This window comes from Bicyclus anynana, chromosome 18, assembly GCF_947172395.1.
Source record: "Bicyclus anynana chromosome 18, ilBicAnyn1.1, whole genome shotgun sequence".
In the NCBI taxonomy this organism is placed as follows: Eukaryota; Metazoa; Arthropoda; class Insecta; order Lepidoptera; family Nymphalidae; genus Bicyclus; species Bicyclus anynana.
In genome coordinates, this window is record NC_069100.1 from 4,191,979 (window position 1) to 4,209,979 (window position 18,001).

Sequence of the window (18,001 nt, forward strand, 5' to 3'; positions counted from 1 at the left end):
ATATCCTTTCACTTCTCCTTTACTTTATTGGTGTACCGTCAAACTGTTAATTAAAAGCTCTTGTCCGAATCATTCAGAACGGACATTTTCTTTAATGAAACTCTAGCAGCGGTCTCGCTCTAATAAACGGTGTTAGGTAGAGACAGCTGACGAGTTATTAAGGCATTGGTAGCCGGTAATGAAGTCCTTTGTACTAGGGGAGAATAAGCAACTTTATTGCAAGGTTTGAATAAATTATTGTTCCGTGGTTTGTCTATGAAGGGGTTTGAAGTTTATGGGTTCTAATCCCAGGTTCGCAAAAAAAATATTTGGGTTTTAAACCATATAATATTATCAAGCAGAGAGAGAATTAAGATAATTATCTGGTATGCAGGTTTCCTCGCGATGTTTTCCTTCACCGATTGAGACACGTGGTATTTAATTTCTTAAAATGCACACAACTGAAATGTTGGAGGTGGCCGGACCGGATTAGAACCCACACCCTCCGGAATCGCAGGCAGAGGTCATATCCACTGGGCTATCACGGCGTCGCTAGTATTATAATAATATTGCAAAGCAAATCACGGAATCTATTTTGAAAGACGTAATTCACAATAGATTCCGTTCTTTGCTTTACACAATGAAAAATACAACAGAACACAACAACACATAGATAGAAAACAAATAAACAGTTGTGGAAAGGGAGTGAAAATTCTTCCTGTTATTGTTTCGTAAAGCGAGCCTCTGCATTAACACATCAAAGGTTATCACGCGATGCCTTTGGCAATATGAGAACCAAATATTTTACGTAAAATACTAAAAATGAACGCTCATTCGTGAGGTTTTTACGGGTGTACGTGGATTGAAGTGTTTCTTCGTGGTTTCTGTTATTTGTCGTATTTATTGAACTTCGACTTAGTTTAATCTGACACATTTTACACGTAGTATCAACGATATTTTATACTAGAGATAGGGCACTTGCGCATCAAAACTGAGGCGGATAAATGTGCATAATTGTCTTAATTTCATCTATATGATATGGCTTATTAAACAACGAAAGTTATTTAAACACATAATACCTAAATATTGTCGACTTGTCTTAGGAAGTGTAAAAACTAATATAGTTTTAGCAGAAACTTCAAAAGTAGATTTAAAAAATAAGAAAACCATTGTCGAACAAGGGTTATGATTCACAATATTTGTAACAACTTAAATAACAAATCAAACTGTAACGAAAACAAACCCTAGAATGGAAGAGAATACCTTGGACAGTCCCAGAGGCTTATGAGATTATAAAGAAATAGCATTAGAAAGATCAACTAACCTAGATATATTACGTATTCTGTGCCTATAGGTCTAATTAACAGTAAGTAGCAGTACAGAACAACCACAAACAAAGTTTTTAATCGATACATTCTGTCTGAAATGTTTTCGAATCTGAATAAAGTTCGAAGTTTCGAAAGGACAAATGAGGGCAAAAGAGTGAGATAAAAAGTGTGTGAAGAACATATTTTTTATTTCACTATCTTTTCACCTCTCATCACAATATTTTTCTTTCAATCAAATCTATACTATCTATCCTAATATTATAAAGCTGAAGAGTTTGTTTATTTGTTTGAATGCGCTAATCTCAGGTAATACTGGTCCGATTTCAAAAATTCTTGCAGTGTTAGATAGCTCATTTATCGAGAAAGGCTATTATAGGCTATTAATTATCCCCGTATTCCTACAGGAATGGGAACCACGCGGGTAAAACCGCGCGGCGTCAGCTAGTCTAATATAAGTATTATAAGACATCTGGGCACTTTACCAATGAACATCGATTGGGACAAATTGTAAGATAGTGTAGCTTCCCAACAGTGTAAGAATTTTTCGAATCGGTTCAGTAGTCACAGAGCCTATTTCAATCAATCAATGCAAACAAACAATCAAATCTTTTCTCTTTATAATATTAGTAAAGATAATGATGGTATATCAGGATAAATTGTTACATCTTTTCCATATCCATTCCACAGTTCACAGCACAATAATCAAAGGAATAACCAAATAAAATATATTATTATGATCATAATCAAATATACGATAAGGGAAAAAGGTAGGTAAATATGATAATCTGCTTATCCTGTGAGTAGTTTTTGCGTTTTATTTTACGTAAACATCTTCAGTGTTTGGCGTAAAAGGAAAATAATAAAGCGGGCCGAGGCAAGCGGAAAATGGAGTGTTATCCCGGAGCGATAGGGCTTTGGACAGAATCAATTATATGGGGACGGGGAAATATCTTAGCAATCTTCGACGATCTATCGGTATATGTACTGCACCAGTGAAAAATATACAGCTATTTAAAAAGGGGTAAATGAATTTGTTAAAAGGAGTAGCTACGAGCATTTAAGTCAGTAGGGCTTTGGGACGGGGAAATATCTTAACAATTATAGACGATCTATCGATATAATATACTGCACTAGTGAACAATTTTTCGCTGACGTAAAGTAGGTAAACAAATTTATTAAAATAACTCATTAGGGGCCAATTTTAAGTAGGACTTTGGACAGAATCTACTATATGGGGACGAGGAAATATCTAAAAATCTTCTGGTTTAAGATCTTTATTTTCTCAAAAGAATTACATTAAATTCGCTTATATGAGAAATACAATTAATTCACGTGTGTACATGCTAATTAGACTTAAATCCTACATACAAAAAATCAAAATAAATAATTGCTAAAAAATCGCAAGTAGATTTTAAATTACATGTTTGTAACCGGCTTCTTACGTAGTAACTTGACTAGTTTAAATAAAACAAAGATTATAGCTTACTGGATGCGGCATGTGTTACAATGACATGTTAATCAATAAATAAAAAAAAAAATATTATTTTTGTAAATAAACATCTTCGACAATCTATCGGTATATTATGTACTGCGCTAGAGAAAAAAATACACGGCAATTTCCAATGTAGTCCCAAGTATAACATGTTTTTATATTTTTTCCAGGATTGTATTATGTAAAATAATATCCCTAGTGGCTAGACAATCGTAAAAGTCTTGTCATCACAAAACGATATATTCCACAAGTAGGTGGAACCTATTCACGCATGTAATAATTTCTCTGAACTCTACTTTAGTGAATAAATCAATAGAAAGTATGTTGTTGGAAGGGCATTAGTATCTGCCACGACTGATGTATCCATTTGTTGTCCGGTCGGTTCTAATGACACTATCTTAATTCAATTGTACTCCACGTTTGATCGGACAACTTTGTTGTGGTCTGTCTGTACTTTGTGTTGTGTGGGATACTGGAAAGTTTTGGCGCAAAACAAAATTACCTAAATGTTTTTGTTTTTTTTATTTTTGGACAACTTTCTAAAAGTTCTCATAACTGTTATTTACATTACATTATATATACCTACTAATATTATAAAGCTGAAGAGTGTGTTTGTTTGTTTGATTGAACGCGCTAATCTCAGGAACTACTGGTCCGATTTGAAAAATTCTTTCTGTGTTAAATAGCCTATTCATCGAGGAAGGCTATAAGCTATATATTATATCCCGTATTCATACGGGAACGGGAACCACGAAATAGTAAGTAATATTTAATGCATTCTGACAACGGCTTGAATTTCAAGATGATATTGATGAAGTGTAAAACTATAACAAACATAAAGCACATCTTTTTCAGTTTAACTTTCAGTTTCGGAAAAGTTTTGGATTTTATAATCTTTAAATTGGCTCAGGTCTGGTCTTGTGGTAAGCATTAGGCCATGGCTAGTTACCATCCTACCGACTAAGATATACCTGCAAGCGAGCTAGCGTTTTGGTACGTAGAAACAGTCGAAGGTGCGGGTAGAATAAACTTCCGCCTCTTCCAAGTAAGCCGGCTTCCATCTTAGACTATATCATCACTTAACATCAGGTGTGATCACAGTCAAGGGGTTACTTTTTGACAAGTTAAAAAGAAAAAAAACGTACCATATCTAATGTCCACTGCTCATCTGCAATCAGTGAAGCACTAGGCTATAAATGATTTCTGCTTTGTTTTGTTTTGTCTGATGAGTTGTTGATGAATCGATCAATAATGATTAAACTGTAAAATACAATTTAAAGAGTTACTATACCTAGAACAAGATAGATAATTTAAAACAATTTTATAGAAGAATGTTACAAACGAATTTCGTTTTATATATCATTTACCATTTCAAAGCTGTCTATTTACTGACTGCAAGGTAAACAAAACTGAGCTCCAAAACTTTCCTGTTACCCCACCGTATTTACAAACCACGTCACACCTACCGCATCGAATGTGTAATATCAAATATAATAATTATTACGGTAGCAAGTGCAGCAATATTTTTACTGTTGTGTTTTTATAGAAATTATTACATTCCTTCTCTTCGTAATAATGTTTTAACTGCACCCTTAGTACGAGTTTCAATAGCTCGTAATCGTTTATAAGCTCTTAGTTTTACCAAAGACTAAATACATATTGCATTTCATTCATTGACATCATTAAATCTTTGTATATACGTTAAAATAAATGCTTACAACATCACATAAACATGTTTTTAATAAACCTATATATTATGCATTATAAGACTTTTTATACAAGTTTTAAATATTAAGTCCTGTGTAATTGTCTGCAAATCTTTAATCTATAACCTATTTGCTTATTAACTATATTTTACGTGTATACGTATTACTGAATTAGGCGTAAAATTATCAGCTTTGGTTACTACTATACTTATCTACCCAAGCCAATAATTCTGTGCCTAATTCCGTAAAATCTATTGGAGATCTTTTATAAAATAGCGAAGTTATTTATATTATATTAGATTTAAGTTTATTTCGTTCGAGTAACGCTTCAATGACTGGATTCTAATAGAGCGAAGCTATTTAGCTATACGATATTTTTACTTTTACTACAATCGTTACTCGATTTCTACGATAGTGTTAGCAAAACTCTTACTAAGATTATATTGTTGCTCTGTGAATGTAATGGTTATGTTTTTAGTTCAATTGCTTAATAAAAGAGTTCTTTAACTCGATTTTTATCGCTCTATTGTGTATATAGCTTGACAGCTTCGTTGATAACACTCCCGATGGTCCGCACGGGCCGGAAGGCGTAGCGATGAATGAAAAACCAACGACTCATGCACTCACTCCCCGCACGCACGATTTCACACCCGCGTAGTTATTCCCCCCGTCGCCCGCATTACAACAAATTTGCCAGATTATAGTGAATTTGTTTTTAGTTTGTTAATTACTTTAGTTTCTCTATTTTTGAGGTTTTTCTTTAATATCTTCTTAATTATTTAACTTATTCCAAAACCAATCCCGATCCAGTATTTGAAAACAGGCTATCAGAAACCACTCAGGCTATCGAGGCAGTTCATTACATTTGCATATTATGTACTCGTTTAAGTACATATGCAAAGAACAAAATTTTTGGCAAAAAAAATCACCGAATCATTTCACCGCGGCTATATGCCTTGGCTGGTGACAGAAGCATGAAGCTGACTCATTTTTACATAGAGGATCAGCCTGGTCATTTGCGGAAATGCAGCCAGTATTCTTGCCACCATTCCACGTGGGCATGACTTGTATAGTTATTAGGATAAGTTAGCTTAATTTCCATATTGTATTATTTCTCAAAAAAAATGCAATTAGAGATAATAATTAAAATGACAATGACGATGAATTTCATATGATCGTAAGCTAAGTCGCACATACTCAGGGTTTATAAATCAGGCGCTCTGAACCGACTGGCTCAAAGCCAGGTGTCGCCAACTTTAACATCAGTTAATCTAACACACGCTTTTGGCGTCGATTCAACTTCTTTTTACTTTAGTGTTACTTTGAAATAAAAAAAAATGCTAATTTTCGTGATATTCAACCTTGGACGAAAAAAGGGTTTTACTATAACAAGTTTGATTGTATGTATGGTATCGGAGCTTTAAAACAAATGGTCCCATTATTATGCGATTTCGTTTGATAGTTGATTGTCTGTCTGTGGCATAATTGCTTCTAAATGACAGAAGTAATTATTTACACGGAAATCGTACGTATAAGTTTATATTAAAAAATAAAAAAATATATTCAAATCAGTGATTATTATTATTATTCATACGGATATAACCAATCAAATATTATATCCATAAGAATATATATAATTCGTACGATTTACGTACGACTAGCTTCTTCCTTAAAGAAATGGATCGAGATAATCCTAAGCTATTTATACGGTAAATATACGATAAGCTAAACCAAAAATATCGACGTTTTTCGATCAAGTTGAAAACAATTTCTGACACTAAAGTTCATCATTAACCATACCAACCCATATTCGGATCACTGTTGATCACGAGTCTCCTCTTGGAATGAGAGTTAGGCTAATAGTTTGCCACGCTGGCCCAATGCGGCTTGGCAGACTTCACACGCATAGGGTGTTAGGAAATTCTTAGGTATGCAGGTTTCCTCACGATTTTTTTTCAGCGTTTGTGACGCGTGATTTAATTGCATGCCCCGAAGAGGATTCGAACCTACGCCCTCCGAATCGAAGGCAGATATCATATCCACTGGGCTATTACGGCTCTCTAAAGGCGTTATTCTAGCTAAATTCATGAGTGTCGGGAAATAAACAACATTTTACTTATTATTGTATATTCTTGTTATGGATTGACGTTCAAAGAAATAATATCAGTAATTTTAACGACAGTGAAATCGTTAAAAAACGTGTGATTGTCGAATTTTAACACGTCGAATGTCCGGGAAAATTCTAGTTCATTATGTATGATTTACGACGTAACCTTGGGGACATTTGTTAATTTTTTTATATATTTTTTCTTGTGTTGGATTTTTTGAAGATCTAATAAAGGTTTTATAATTTGTGGACCCTGCGTTCATCAATTTTTTTTTATTCTTTACAAGTTAGCCCTTGACTACGATTTCACCTGATGGTAAGTGATGAAGCAGTCTAAAATAACTAATACTATGAAAATCCACACCCTTTTCGGTTTCTGCGCGACATCGTACCGGAACGCTAAATCGCATAATATAAAAATATGCCTATGTTCCAAGGTCCAAAAATCCAAGGTATACTGTATCTCCAATTCTAGCCAAGTCAGTCCAGTAGTAACATGATTAATAAAAATACACTCATCCACTATAATATCGATGTGATTCCTCATAATCAAGCATAAACCATGAGTTTCAGAATGAAAATTTCCCGAATTCCCCCAAATTAACAAAACATTACGAAACACTTTTTCCGTCTATCCACATCTGAATTTTCCGGTCTCTATTGTTCCGTGAAAGCCTTTGATAGTTCCATCTATAAGGCGTCCCGGTGTTTTGCATAATGTTGGGTCCGGGAAGCTTTGTGAGCATGTGGATTACCCACTTACGACCTGAATTTATATATGCTGCAGGTTTTTGGGCACTTTGAAGTACGTCTACTCCTATGGGCAGTTTCGGCAATTTGTTTAGTTTAGCTACAATCTAACATTACAAGAAGTTATCTTATTATTATTGTGCCCAGTGGATATGACCTCTGCCTTCGATTCCAGAGGGTATGGGTTCGAATCCGGTCCGGGGCATGCACCTCCAACTTTTCAGTTGTGTGCTTTTTAAGAAATTAAATATCACGTGTCTCAAACGGTGAAGGAAATCATCGTAAGGAAACCTGCATACCAGAGTATTTTCTTAATTCTTTGCGTGTGTGAAGTCTGTCAGTCCGCATTGCGCCAGCGTGGTGGACTATTGGCCTAACCCTTCTCATTCTGAGAGGAGACTCGAGCTCAGCAGTGCAGACTTAGAAGTGGATTACAAAAATAATAAAACCAATGTCGAACAAAAGTTATGATTCACATATTTGTCAGGACAAGTTAATTAACAAATCAAACTGTTACCAAAATAGACCCTAGAATGGCAGAGAATACATTGAGCAATCCCTGAGGCTTGTGACTCCGGATGCAGTTTTAAGGGACCCCTTCCGATTAGCCAACACTCAACGATCGCCAACCCAACGCTCAAGTTATACTCCTTGCCTATCCCAACAACCCATGAAGGATTACACAACAAAAGTTGCGAACGCCATGAGACCACTGAAGACGACCATACGGCGAGCGCCTTGTATCACAAGCCGCTCCCGCCGGACGGCCCCCACTTAATAATTCCTATTCCTATTCCTAGACGAACTGAAGTCACTGATATAGCTCAGCGAGTCGCGAAGCTGAAGTGGCAATGGACAGGCCACATAGTTCGAAGAGCCGATGGACGTTGGGGTACCAAAGTGCTGGAATGGCGACCCCGCACCGGAAAGCGCAGTGTTGGTCGAACCCCCACTAGGTGGACCGAAGACATCAAGCGGGTTGCAGGGAGCTGCTGGATGCTGGCGGCCCGAGACCGTTTTGTTTGAAAGTCCATGCAAGAGGCCTATGTCCAGCTGTGGACGTCCATCGGCTGATAATGATGATGATGAAGGAAACAAATCGTGCCAACACAAGATCGAGCGACGTCATATCTGTCTCAGACTACTACTTCCTACACTACACTATCGGTGATCGGTTATCGACAGAATAATTATAATATACCTAATTACGTACCTAAGTATATTGGTGTACGATTTAAGTCACTTCATGACACAATGCAAAGTTAATTTGACTCGCGATCAAGAAAGGAGAGTTTACGAAGCTGACTGCCCAATCTTCGCAAGCTGAAGAGGCAATCAAAGAAAAATAAGTTTTATTATAACTGATACCTTACTTCAACATATTTACGTGTTGACTGCCAGCCAGTAGTTGGAGAAGTAGTCAAAAAGAAGAAGTTTTTTTTTAAACTTTCCAAGCATTTCAACACTCATACGTGTTGATACACGAAGTAATGGAACGTAACGAAAGGGCCAGTCCAAAGTTGTCTTAGGCATGTTTGCTCGCCCGTGTTTTGATATGATTTAATATCTTGGGGGTTCTGTTGTGTTTGCTTATGCTAAGGTATCCTTATTGCGAGAAAACCCTTTGCAAATATTGCGCGGTGGAATTTTGTTTTTCCTTATTTGACGATGATCAACGATCTGTCGTTGAAATGCTTACCTTGGACGTTAAAAAATAAAATATTATGTTCGGCATGATAATATTATGACAGTTTTCATGTAAAAATGCGATCGTTGAAACTTTTAACGCAATCATTTTATACCATTAGATTTGTTACGTGCCTACAAAACCACTGCAAAAAGTGTCCCAAACACAGAAAGTACTCCAATGAGTGCAAATATGTACAAATTTGTGTTTAGGTACCTACACCTACATTATATATATTTATAATAAAATCATTGTCTTTACGGTAAAAATAATATATGGTTAAAATGATCTCCGAGGCACGTGAGTAAAACACTGCCAATTTCTTAATTCTGTGGTGCTACTAAAAATTCTTGAATAGAAAGAAAAACTCAGTTTGTCATAGCTCGGTTGAGGACGCCTCGCTCCTCTTCTCCTGCGTGAGATTTAATAAAATTCATTAGGCCTAAGATACATGGCACGATAATCTCGTGAAGACGAAATGACATATTGTCGACCAATAACGTGGAAATATCGTTCGATATTTCCAGTGGGGCCACTTTTGGTCGGCTATGTAATACTGAATACTTCATATAATTAATGGAAGGCTTTTAATTTTAGTAACTACATTATATGGGGCTATTTCCCTGTGAGGAGTATCCTGGATCCCCCTTCCTGCTGACATACGACAATATAAGCCTATATATTTTCAAAGCTCGTTTGAAAGCATACTATTTATGTAAGTAAGTTTTGATACCTCTGTAATTTAAATATGAGTTTTATAATATATTTTCATATCAAATGTATTATTTAATTACTATAGGTATAAATATAATTATAAGGATTTATCCACATACCATGTAGTACTTATAATGTTACTGTTACCTGTTTAGGTAGGTTTTTTTATTCTTTACATGAGATAACTTGTAAAGAATAAAAATAAAGTTATTTACTTAGCATGTTCTCTCACCAAAAGTTGTCTGGGTAGATATAGATCGCTTTAACGATAAAGCCGCCTTTGTATGCTATTCGTAATTTTAAGTTTGTTTTTTTTTCGAGTTATTTTGATTTATACTACATTGTGTGCATTAGGATTTTTAAATAAATACCTACATTCTAACAACACTCATCTTCTGCTATTTACTTATTATTTAAAAATATAGGTCTCATTCACAAAGTTTCATTACTCATTTTCCACCACAACTGTTCTCGACCCATTATAAAGTGTATCGGTAAATAGTTCCTCTCTAATTAGTGTAACAATTTCAATACACAGTATCAGAAAACGATAACCGAACAGAAGTTTGTGCTATTCGCCCAGTTATAAATTCCAATAAAAGTTTGGAACTAGGTTCGCTCGAACAAAACGCTAAAATAAAGCTGAAATAACCAATAACCGAAGCGTAGCGTATTTTTATTCGAGCCATACGTTCTGATATAATTTTTTGAGCCACTAAAATAGCGATTGTGACTGTCGAATTAAAATTAAACATTGATAATATTAAATTACTGGCCGGAAGTCGTGCGGCATAGTACTTACCTGGAAGACTCCAGTTCAGTTTCATCATATATGGGCGTCTAGTAGGTGAGTACCTATAAAAGTAGTATCTACTTGCAACAACTTGCGGTACGGACGGCTTCAGTGTGCTCGTGGCGTTCGAGCCGTCCACATTTCTTGTTGTGTAATTCTTTATGGGTTACTTGGGATAGGCGGGGAGAGTGAAATGAGTGGAAAAGGGCAGTGTTTGTTAACAGTCAAAGGATCCTTTAACCCTACACACAACGTTCACAAGTGCGTGAATTCACTCAAGCCAAGTCAAGACTTGACTCTGCCATTCTAGGGTCTTATTTTGGTTACTGGAGGCTGGATGAAGGCAACATACTGGCTGCATTTCCGCGCTGGACAGCCAGGCTGATCTTTTGCGCAAAAAATGAGCCAGCCCTTCTGTCACCAGTCGAGGCTGAAATGATTCGGTAAAAATTTTAGCACTGCGATTCCAAATTTCGAATATTATTCTGAAGCAGTATTAAAAGTGTCAGACTTTTCTTCAGACCTATCAGACACTAAGGTTTCATCTTTGTGAAAATCAGCTGTATCAGATCACTTTGGGATCTTTGCCTATACTCGTACTATAATCGCGTAACCCGTAGCTGCATTAACAGCAGTATCGCTTTCGTAGCACTCGCTATAATCTCGTAGCCACTTTGCAGCCTGTTAACATTCTTGTAGCGCACGTTAAAATAATTCTCAACATTACATTCTCGTACTCATATCGCCATAACTCAAAGGAATTTATGATTTTATACCTTCCATTAGAGTTATGGCGATATGAGATTTAATTGCATGAATTTAAATCCAGTGAAGCTTGGCTTTGGTTTGTGTGCACTTCTTCGCTACCATACCCCCTAATCTACCCTTATAGTAACTATTAAATAATTAATGACTATAAACTTTTATAAAATAACCATTATAAAATAAATGATTTTTGGTTACTCGTTCTGTTACATACAACAATGTCCTTCGTTACGTTTTCCTGCATCATCTTCTACGTAAACGTATTCATATTCAAAGGGACTTCTTTATCTAGACAAGCTTGTTTAAAGATACGAGTAGGCATACTTACCACCAGGAATGAGTTTAGCTAACGTATTCGTACAGTTAAAAAGAAGGTTTTATTGCTAGTCGTTTGCGAGTCTAGTTTCGATAGAATACCTACATAATTTTTCAAGAACAACCATACCGACTTTATGGCTTACAAAAAAAAAATCCTTTTTGGGAAATTAAAAGGGAAATTAAAACACGAAAGTACATAGGCCAAAGTTTCGTTTTATTTAGAAAAGTATTTTGTACAATTTCACTAACTTACATGTTTCTTTTTTTGCAAATTTATAACACTCGTCGCACCGCTATCTAGGATAATCTCACTCCACGAAAACCATTTACCCTCTATACACTAAATTAGTTTCTCAGATTCAAAGCTTTTAAATTACCTATTTACAGGTTCATTAATTGAACTACATTAATCGTTAATAGTTCAGTGTTTATATTTACAAAAACAAAATACACGCACATTAATCTATGTATCACAGAAAAATAATTATACAGCGTATTAAAATATCATTAACAGCCATGTCACAATTATTCACATATAATTTGCAATTATTAAATTATAATTAATTGAATAATAAAAATAATTATTGTTACTCGTGAATTGCATAATGTTAATTATTGCATAATATTAATAATTTTACTGTTTTTTTGTTAACTAACAGTTGTAAATCATTGTAAACAGCTGTCAATGGTAATCTTAAGACACAATAGACTCCACGCCACGAAAGAAGTCCAGCGAGTAAAACCTGAACTAAAATTGACAGCATCTTACACAAATGACAATAATACCGCTATTACCAAACGACAATCAGCGCTATTAAGACATTAGAGCCGAGTCTACGGGACTTGTATCGTGGCGCGGAGTATAGTTTTAAGATTAGTTAATAGTAGGTACACCATCTTCAGATTTAAATTCTGACAAATATTTCTTTAATTTTTTAACTTAAAAAAGGAGGTTTCTCAATTCGACCGTTTATTTTTTTTTCTTTTAACGATTTTTAAAAGAAAAAGAAATTTGGAAATATTTGTCATGATTATTATTATTGGATGTCATGATACAATAGTCCTTGTAAGTAGGTGTACTTTACATAATTATTACAATATACAAAATTACAGTAGATTCTTAAAAATGTTTGAATAATTTTCTATTCACAAACAGTTAAACATTTTTTTAATAAAGTTTATAGCAAGTGTATAAGCAATTTTTATCTATTTACAGTTTTATTATCAAGAAACACGACATACTCGTAACTCAGTGATTTCTCAATTCTGGGTAATTGACAGTCTATAATATTTGAATAAAATAATATATTTTTGCTAAATCCAATAATATTTTATAAATAAACCAAAATAATTTTGAGTGACAATTTAAAACGTTAAGTCTACTTTGTTATTTAATAAAATGTACGTAAAGATTTTATTATTTTATTATTAATATTACAAATATTAATATGAGAAATCACAAAGTTAATATATTTTTTCTCTAATAATAATAATTGATAAAGACGGATGACATGATTCTAAGCAATTAGATACTTAATAATTTACAATATAAAGTTATATTTTATTTATGTGACCTTCAATTTGGTTTATTTTGGAATTATTTTCGATTTATAAATTAAAATATCTACGATTAAAACGGACAAAACCTATTTCTGTATAATAAACTTTTCTTTAGGCTAATCTCAAGAATTAGTTAAAAATAGTCAACGTCTTAAGTTTAAAACTGTCACTTTTAGCATTTATATTATACGAGTACAAGCAACAAAAATTATGTAAGTACCTAGAAATCAAAATTATATATTCTTGTGCGCTAATAGTCGAGAAAGAGTCAACAACCGTTATTAGAATTAAGTATTGAATAAATGTACACTAATTTAGCAAACACGCAGCTTTTCTGCAGAATATCATCTGTAGTGTAGGTTAATAAGATATCAAAAGATTCGCATCACTCAATATATTTGGTTACAAATGGAGAAATTTGTAAAAAAGTATTAATTTGTAAAATATTATTAGTGAATAATTATTTCCGGATAATTGAAAATTGATGTTAATTCTTTCAATATTCATTAAGTTTGGGTGTAATTTTTGGAAAAAATATGTGACGGTATCACCAACTGATTTAGTTGCCAATATGTTGGTAATGTTATCTTGGATTGTTAAATAGCTTCGGCATATTGCTACAATGGTATATATCTAATTATCTATAATAATAATAATGGTATATATATAAATAATTGATCACTATTTAAACAAAAGATTTCATATATTATATAGAAAGTAAAAATACAAAATTCATTAGCCGTTTTCAGAGATTAACCTCGAAAATATCGATTAACTGTCGCCCGGCCACGTCATTAAAATTGATACTGTAGTTTCCATTAAATTGGGCTTAGAACAATTAGACGACCTATCAAACTTTAATGGCAACACCATAATTACATACGTATCAATAATATAAACCCCTTCTTTCCAAAGTAGGATGTGATTATGATTTTTGTTAATGATTGAAGTTTTTGTATTTTCAAACAGTCGTTTTACTTTTAATTTACAATCAATAAATCGGGTAGAAAAACTCATATTTCTGCCCTAGAGCAGACATATGATTTAAAAATGAACGAATTCAACCATAGCGTCTTCAGGGGATTTCAAAAATGTTTACAGGTTTGTACTTGTTTATTCGACCTTTATCTTGTTTGTCACATTTTTTTAAATTATTTAAGATTATGTCTTAGATTTTATACTATTTTATACATTATACCTTCGGCAAAAAAGATACCTACTGTGTTGTTGTATAGTTTTTAATTTTATCACAAAAACTTTCTGAATCAATATCAAATAACAAGTAATGTAATTTATTTGGCTTCTGATTAACGTCGTTTATTTCCAAAAATATCCCCTTACGAGCCAGTTCGAGTGGACTAATGAAATTAATTCTGAACATCGAAACGAAGTTCCCGGAATATCTCCAATCAGTGTAAGGTCGAGTACTTGTCTATAAGGTGAAAATAAATTCGTGTTATGTAGCAATAATACTTGCTATATATAGACAGCTACAATTTGTTGTTTTTTTTTTATTCTTTACAAGTTAGTCCTTGACTACAATCTCACCTGATGGTAAGTGATGATGCAATCTAAGATAGAAGCGGGCAACTTGTTAGGAGGAGGATAAAATCCTCACCCCTTTTGGTACGTCTTTGTCGGTAGGGTGGTAACTAGCCACGGCCGAAGCATCCCACCAGCAAAAAAAATAGTTATTTGTGAAAATGCAAACAATTTTTCGGCTACCATAAATAGCGAGTTTAATTAAATATATTTTCACCTAATAGACAAGTAAAAATGATAAAGCAATTAAAATTATATTATGAAATATAACAGTAATTAGTTGTTTTTTTTTCTTTTTTTTAAATTTTTAAACGGATTTTGACTCTTTTCATGACTCGATTTTTTGTGAACTAGAAAAACTAATATTACGTATCGAGATATGTATTGAAATAACATGATTTTTTTGTGTGACATGTTTATAAAGATTGTTAATCTAATCAGTCTTAGATCGAAATATTAAAGAACAGAAATATCTATAGAGTAATTTGAGCATTAGTGAAAGCTACAATGTATAATTTTTTTTAATTAATAATATGAAAATGTTATGGTTAGTCTACTTTGGGAAGTGTGTTTAGATTTGGGTTTTGGGTATACGAACATACACACACACGGTGATATTTTCAGTTGTTATATCTTTCCGCTTGTAGTATCATGATTGACATCAAAGGTCATGTCACAATCAGTGGCGTGCACTTCATACATGCATTGAAGTTCTGCATATCCTAAGAGATTTTTCTAGATACTTATTAAATGCAGATTTTCCCAGTTTGTTTAATTTTTCTTACTAGTGCATACCCTGATCGACAACCTTATGCACGCCACTGGTCACACGTATAGCTCAGAAACGGAACGGCACCGTATCAACTCGAGTTCGCCAAATATTCTATGAATGAAACTTCATAAGTTCGCAGACGGCGAGCCGTAAGCGCAGCGTCGCCTAGCCGTAGCCAAAGTGCCCAAGTGAAGTACCTTTAATACCAAAAAACCTACGCAGTTTTTTTGGTACACACCTTCAATTTAAACTGTATAGTTGTATTTAATGATATTTCGATATTCGATGGCCAGTTTAACTGTGCTGTAACGGACGATTTAACTGAACAGTTTGACTGTATAGTTAAAATTGAAGGTCTGTATCTCGCACGAACCGAACCTTCAGTTAATACTGAAACCAAGTGCGTTGCGTGTCTGTCAGCTTACTATTATATTTACAAACTTCCCGAAATATACTATACAGATGAAATATAATTCCATTACAATACAATAGTGGAACATAGTTTTGTTTAAGATATAATAATAAAAATAATTGAATGTATTGAGAATAATTGACACTAAAATTCTTAAAGATTTTGAAGTGATTTTAGACCTAGTTAGAAAGTTTACCTGCACAATATTTACATAACGATTTAATTATAATTAAATACAAAATAGAAATTATTATAATTTGTATATTTTATAGAAATTAATATTATATAATTATATTATAGAACTGAAATACAAAATAGAAATTATTTAGAATCATTTTTAACTACAGCTGAACAAGACAAAGATATTTAATTTATGTTTTTAATTTAATCTAACGAAAATAATAAAATACTGAAAAAAATGTCATAACAAAAATAAAGTAACTTGCTTAAATTTTTTTCAACCTATAAGTATCAAAACTTAAAACATAAATGCGGCATCAAAGAATACTATAGAAAAGTACTTAATAATAATCAAAAAGTTAATAAAAATAATATGCCAAAGTTATTCAATGTAACAACGCCCTGGCAAACAATGTATTAAAAAAAACTGAAAATATAATCAATGTATTTTTTTTTATTTGAATTGAATAATGGCCGTATATTGTAACATCGACTTGATATGTAAGATCATGGCACGTTTTCAATAGGAATTAAAGCTTTATCTTAATTTAATTATTAATTTGTCTCTTATATTAACAAAAAATGAAAAAAAAAAATGAAATAATCGCTAATATTGTGTCCAGCATTTCTGATATTAAATATGTATTCAAAAACGTATTAATTAAAATTATTAAAATATAACGATATATACATTTTTTTGTTTAAATCATGAATTATTATGTATAATAGTAATGCAATTAACTTTTTATATTAATTTATTCGATAAAATAAAAATGAACATTATATAAGTCATTTAGTATCGTGTTATCCGTGAGTTTGTGTGTGAAAAAGGATCTTTAACAAAGCAGGCGAATCTATGAATAATAAAAATTTAAGAATAAAAATTTCATTTATATATTAATACAAATGATTATTATTGTTGCAACGTTGCTTCGGGTAAACGGGTATCGATGTTACATGCTCAACCCTCAAATAATATTAAAATCTGTTTCTATTGTGAAGACGCTCTTTTAGTTTAGACAAACAAACGCGTTGCGTTTTACGTTAAGGTGCCTCAGTAATTAATTAAGTAGGTCATTATGAGGTATATTTGCTTATTTTTTTTAATAACTTGCCACCTGAAGTAAAAAAAAATATTATAGTTTTACAAAAAATTTGAAAGGCGATTTGAAATTGACGATATTTCATAACTATATAATAAAGACATGATTATTACTTTAAAATCATTGTATAATCTGAAATTATTTACTAAATATAATAAAATAAAAAAATCTGAGAATACGGTTGCCTATAAATTAACATTTTTATAATATTATTTGTGTTTGTTGATATACCATTTAAGTATATTTAAAATAAAATTTCATTAAAATAATTGACAATTGCATAAATTTAGGCCTACTGTTAAACTTTGCGAGAATAGAAAAAGATAAAAATAATATACATTTTTCCAAGTTAAAACAATTAAAATCCATAGAATAAAACATTCACTTTATAAAGGTAATATTATTTATACATTTAATTCGAATTAACTAATTCCATTTAAAAGTTTTTTTTTTTGCTGACCGCATAATAAAAATCCACACAATCACATACAAAAGTGTTTCACACCACAAATAACATTTTTTAGTCTATTTTTGAAAAATCATTAACTTTCACTAAATTCATAACACTTAGTTTATAGTTTTTGATAAACTTTTTGACACTACACAAACTTTTTTTTTAGGAACGCTTACACGTGTGTTGCTAGCGGTTGTTGCAAACTGTTACCTGAAAAAAAAAATACTATTATATCGGTATTGCGGAATAATTCAAAGCTACTGTTACACATGCTCATTTCAAGCACGAAAGCATGCTACTATTGAGCAAATGCTACTTATTAGCATGTGTATCGCAACA

General features: G+C 32.8%; 1 protein-coding gene across 4 annotated transcripts in view; it reads right to left on the reverse strand.

The window, feature by feature from the left end:
• Positions 1-11,832: 11,832 nt before the first annotated feature.
• The window catches only part of LOC112050676 (irregular chiasm C-roughest protein), a 156,257-nt gene continuing 150,088 nt past the window's right edge, over positions 11,833-18,001 (reverse strand). For all 4 annotated transcript variants that reach the window (XM_052887155.1, XM_052887157.1, XM_052887154.1 and 1 more), the window contains exon 22: positions 11,833-17,872. In XM_052887155.1, the coding sequence (XP_052743115.1) occupies positions 17,835-17,872 (38 nt within the window). In that variant the 3' untranslated portion in view covers positions 11,833-17,834. The remainder of the gene's footprint in view (positions 17,873-18,001) is intronic.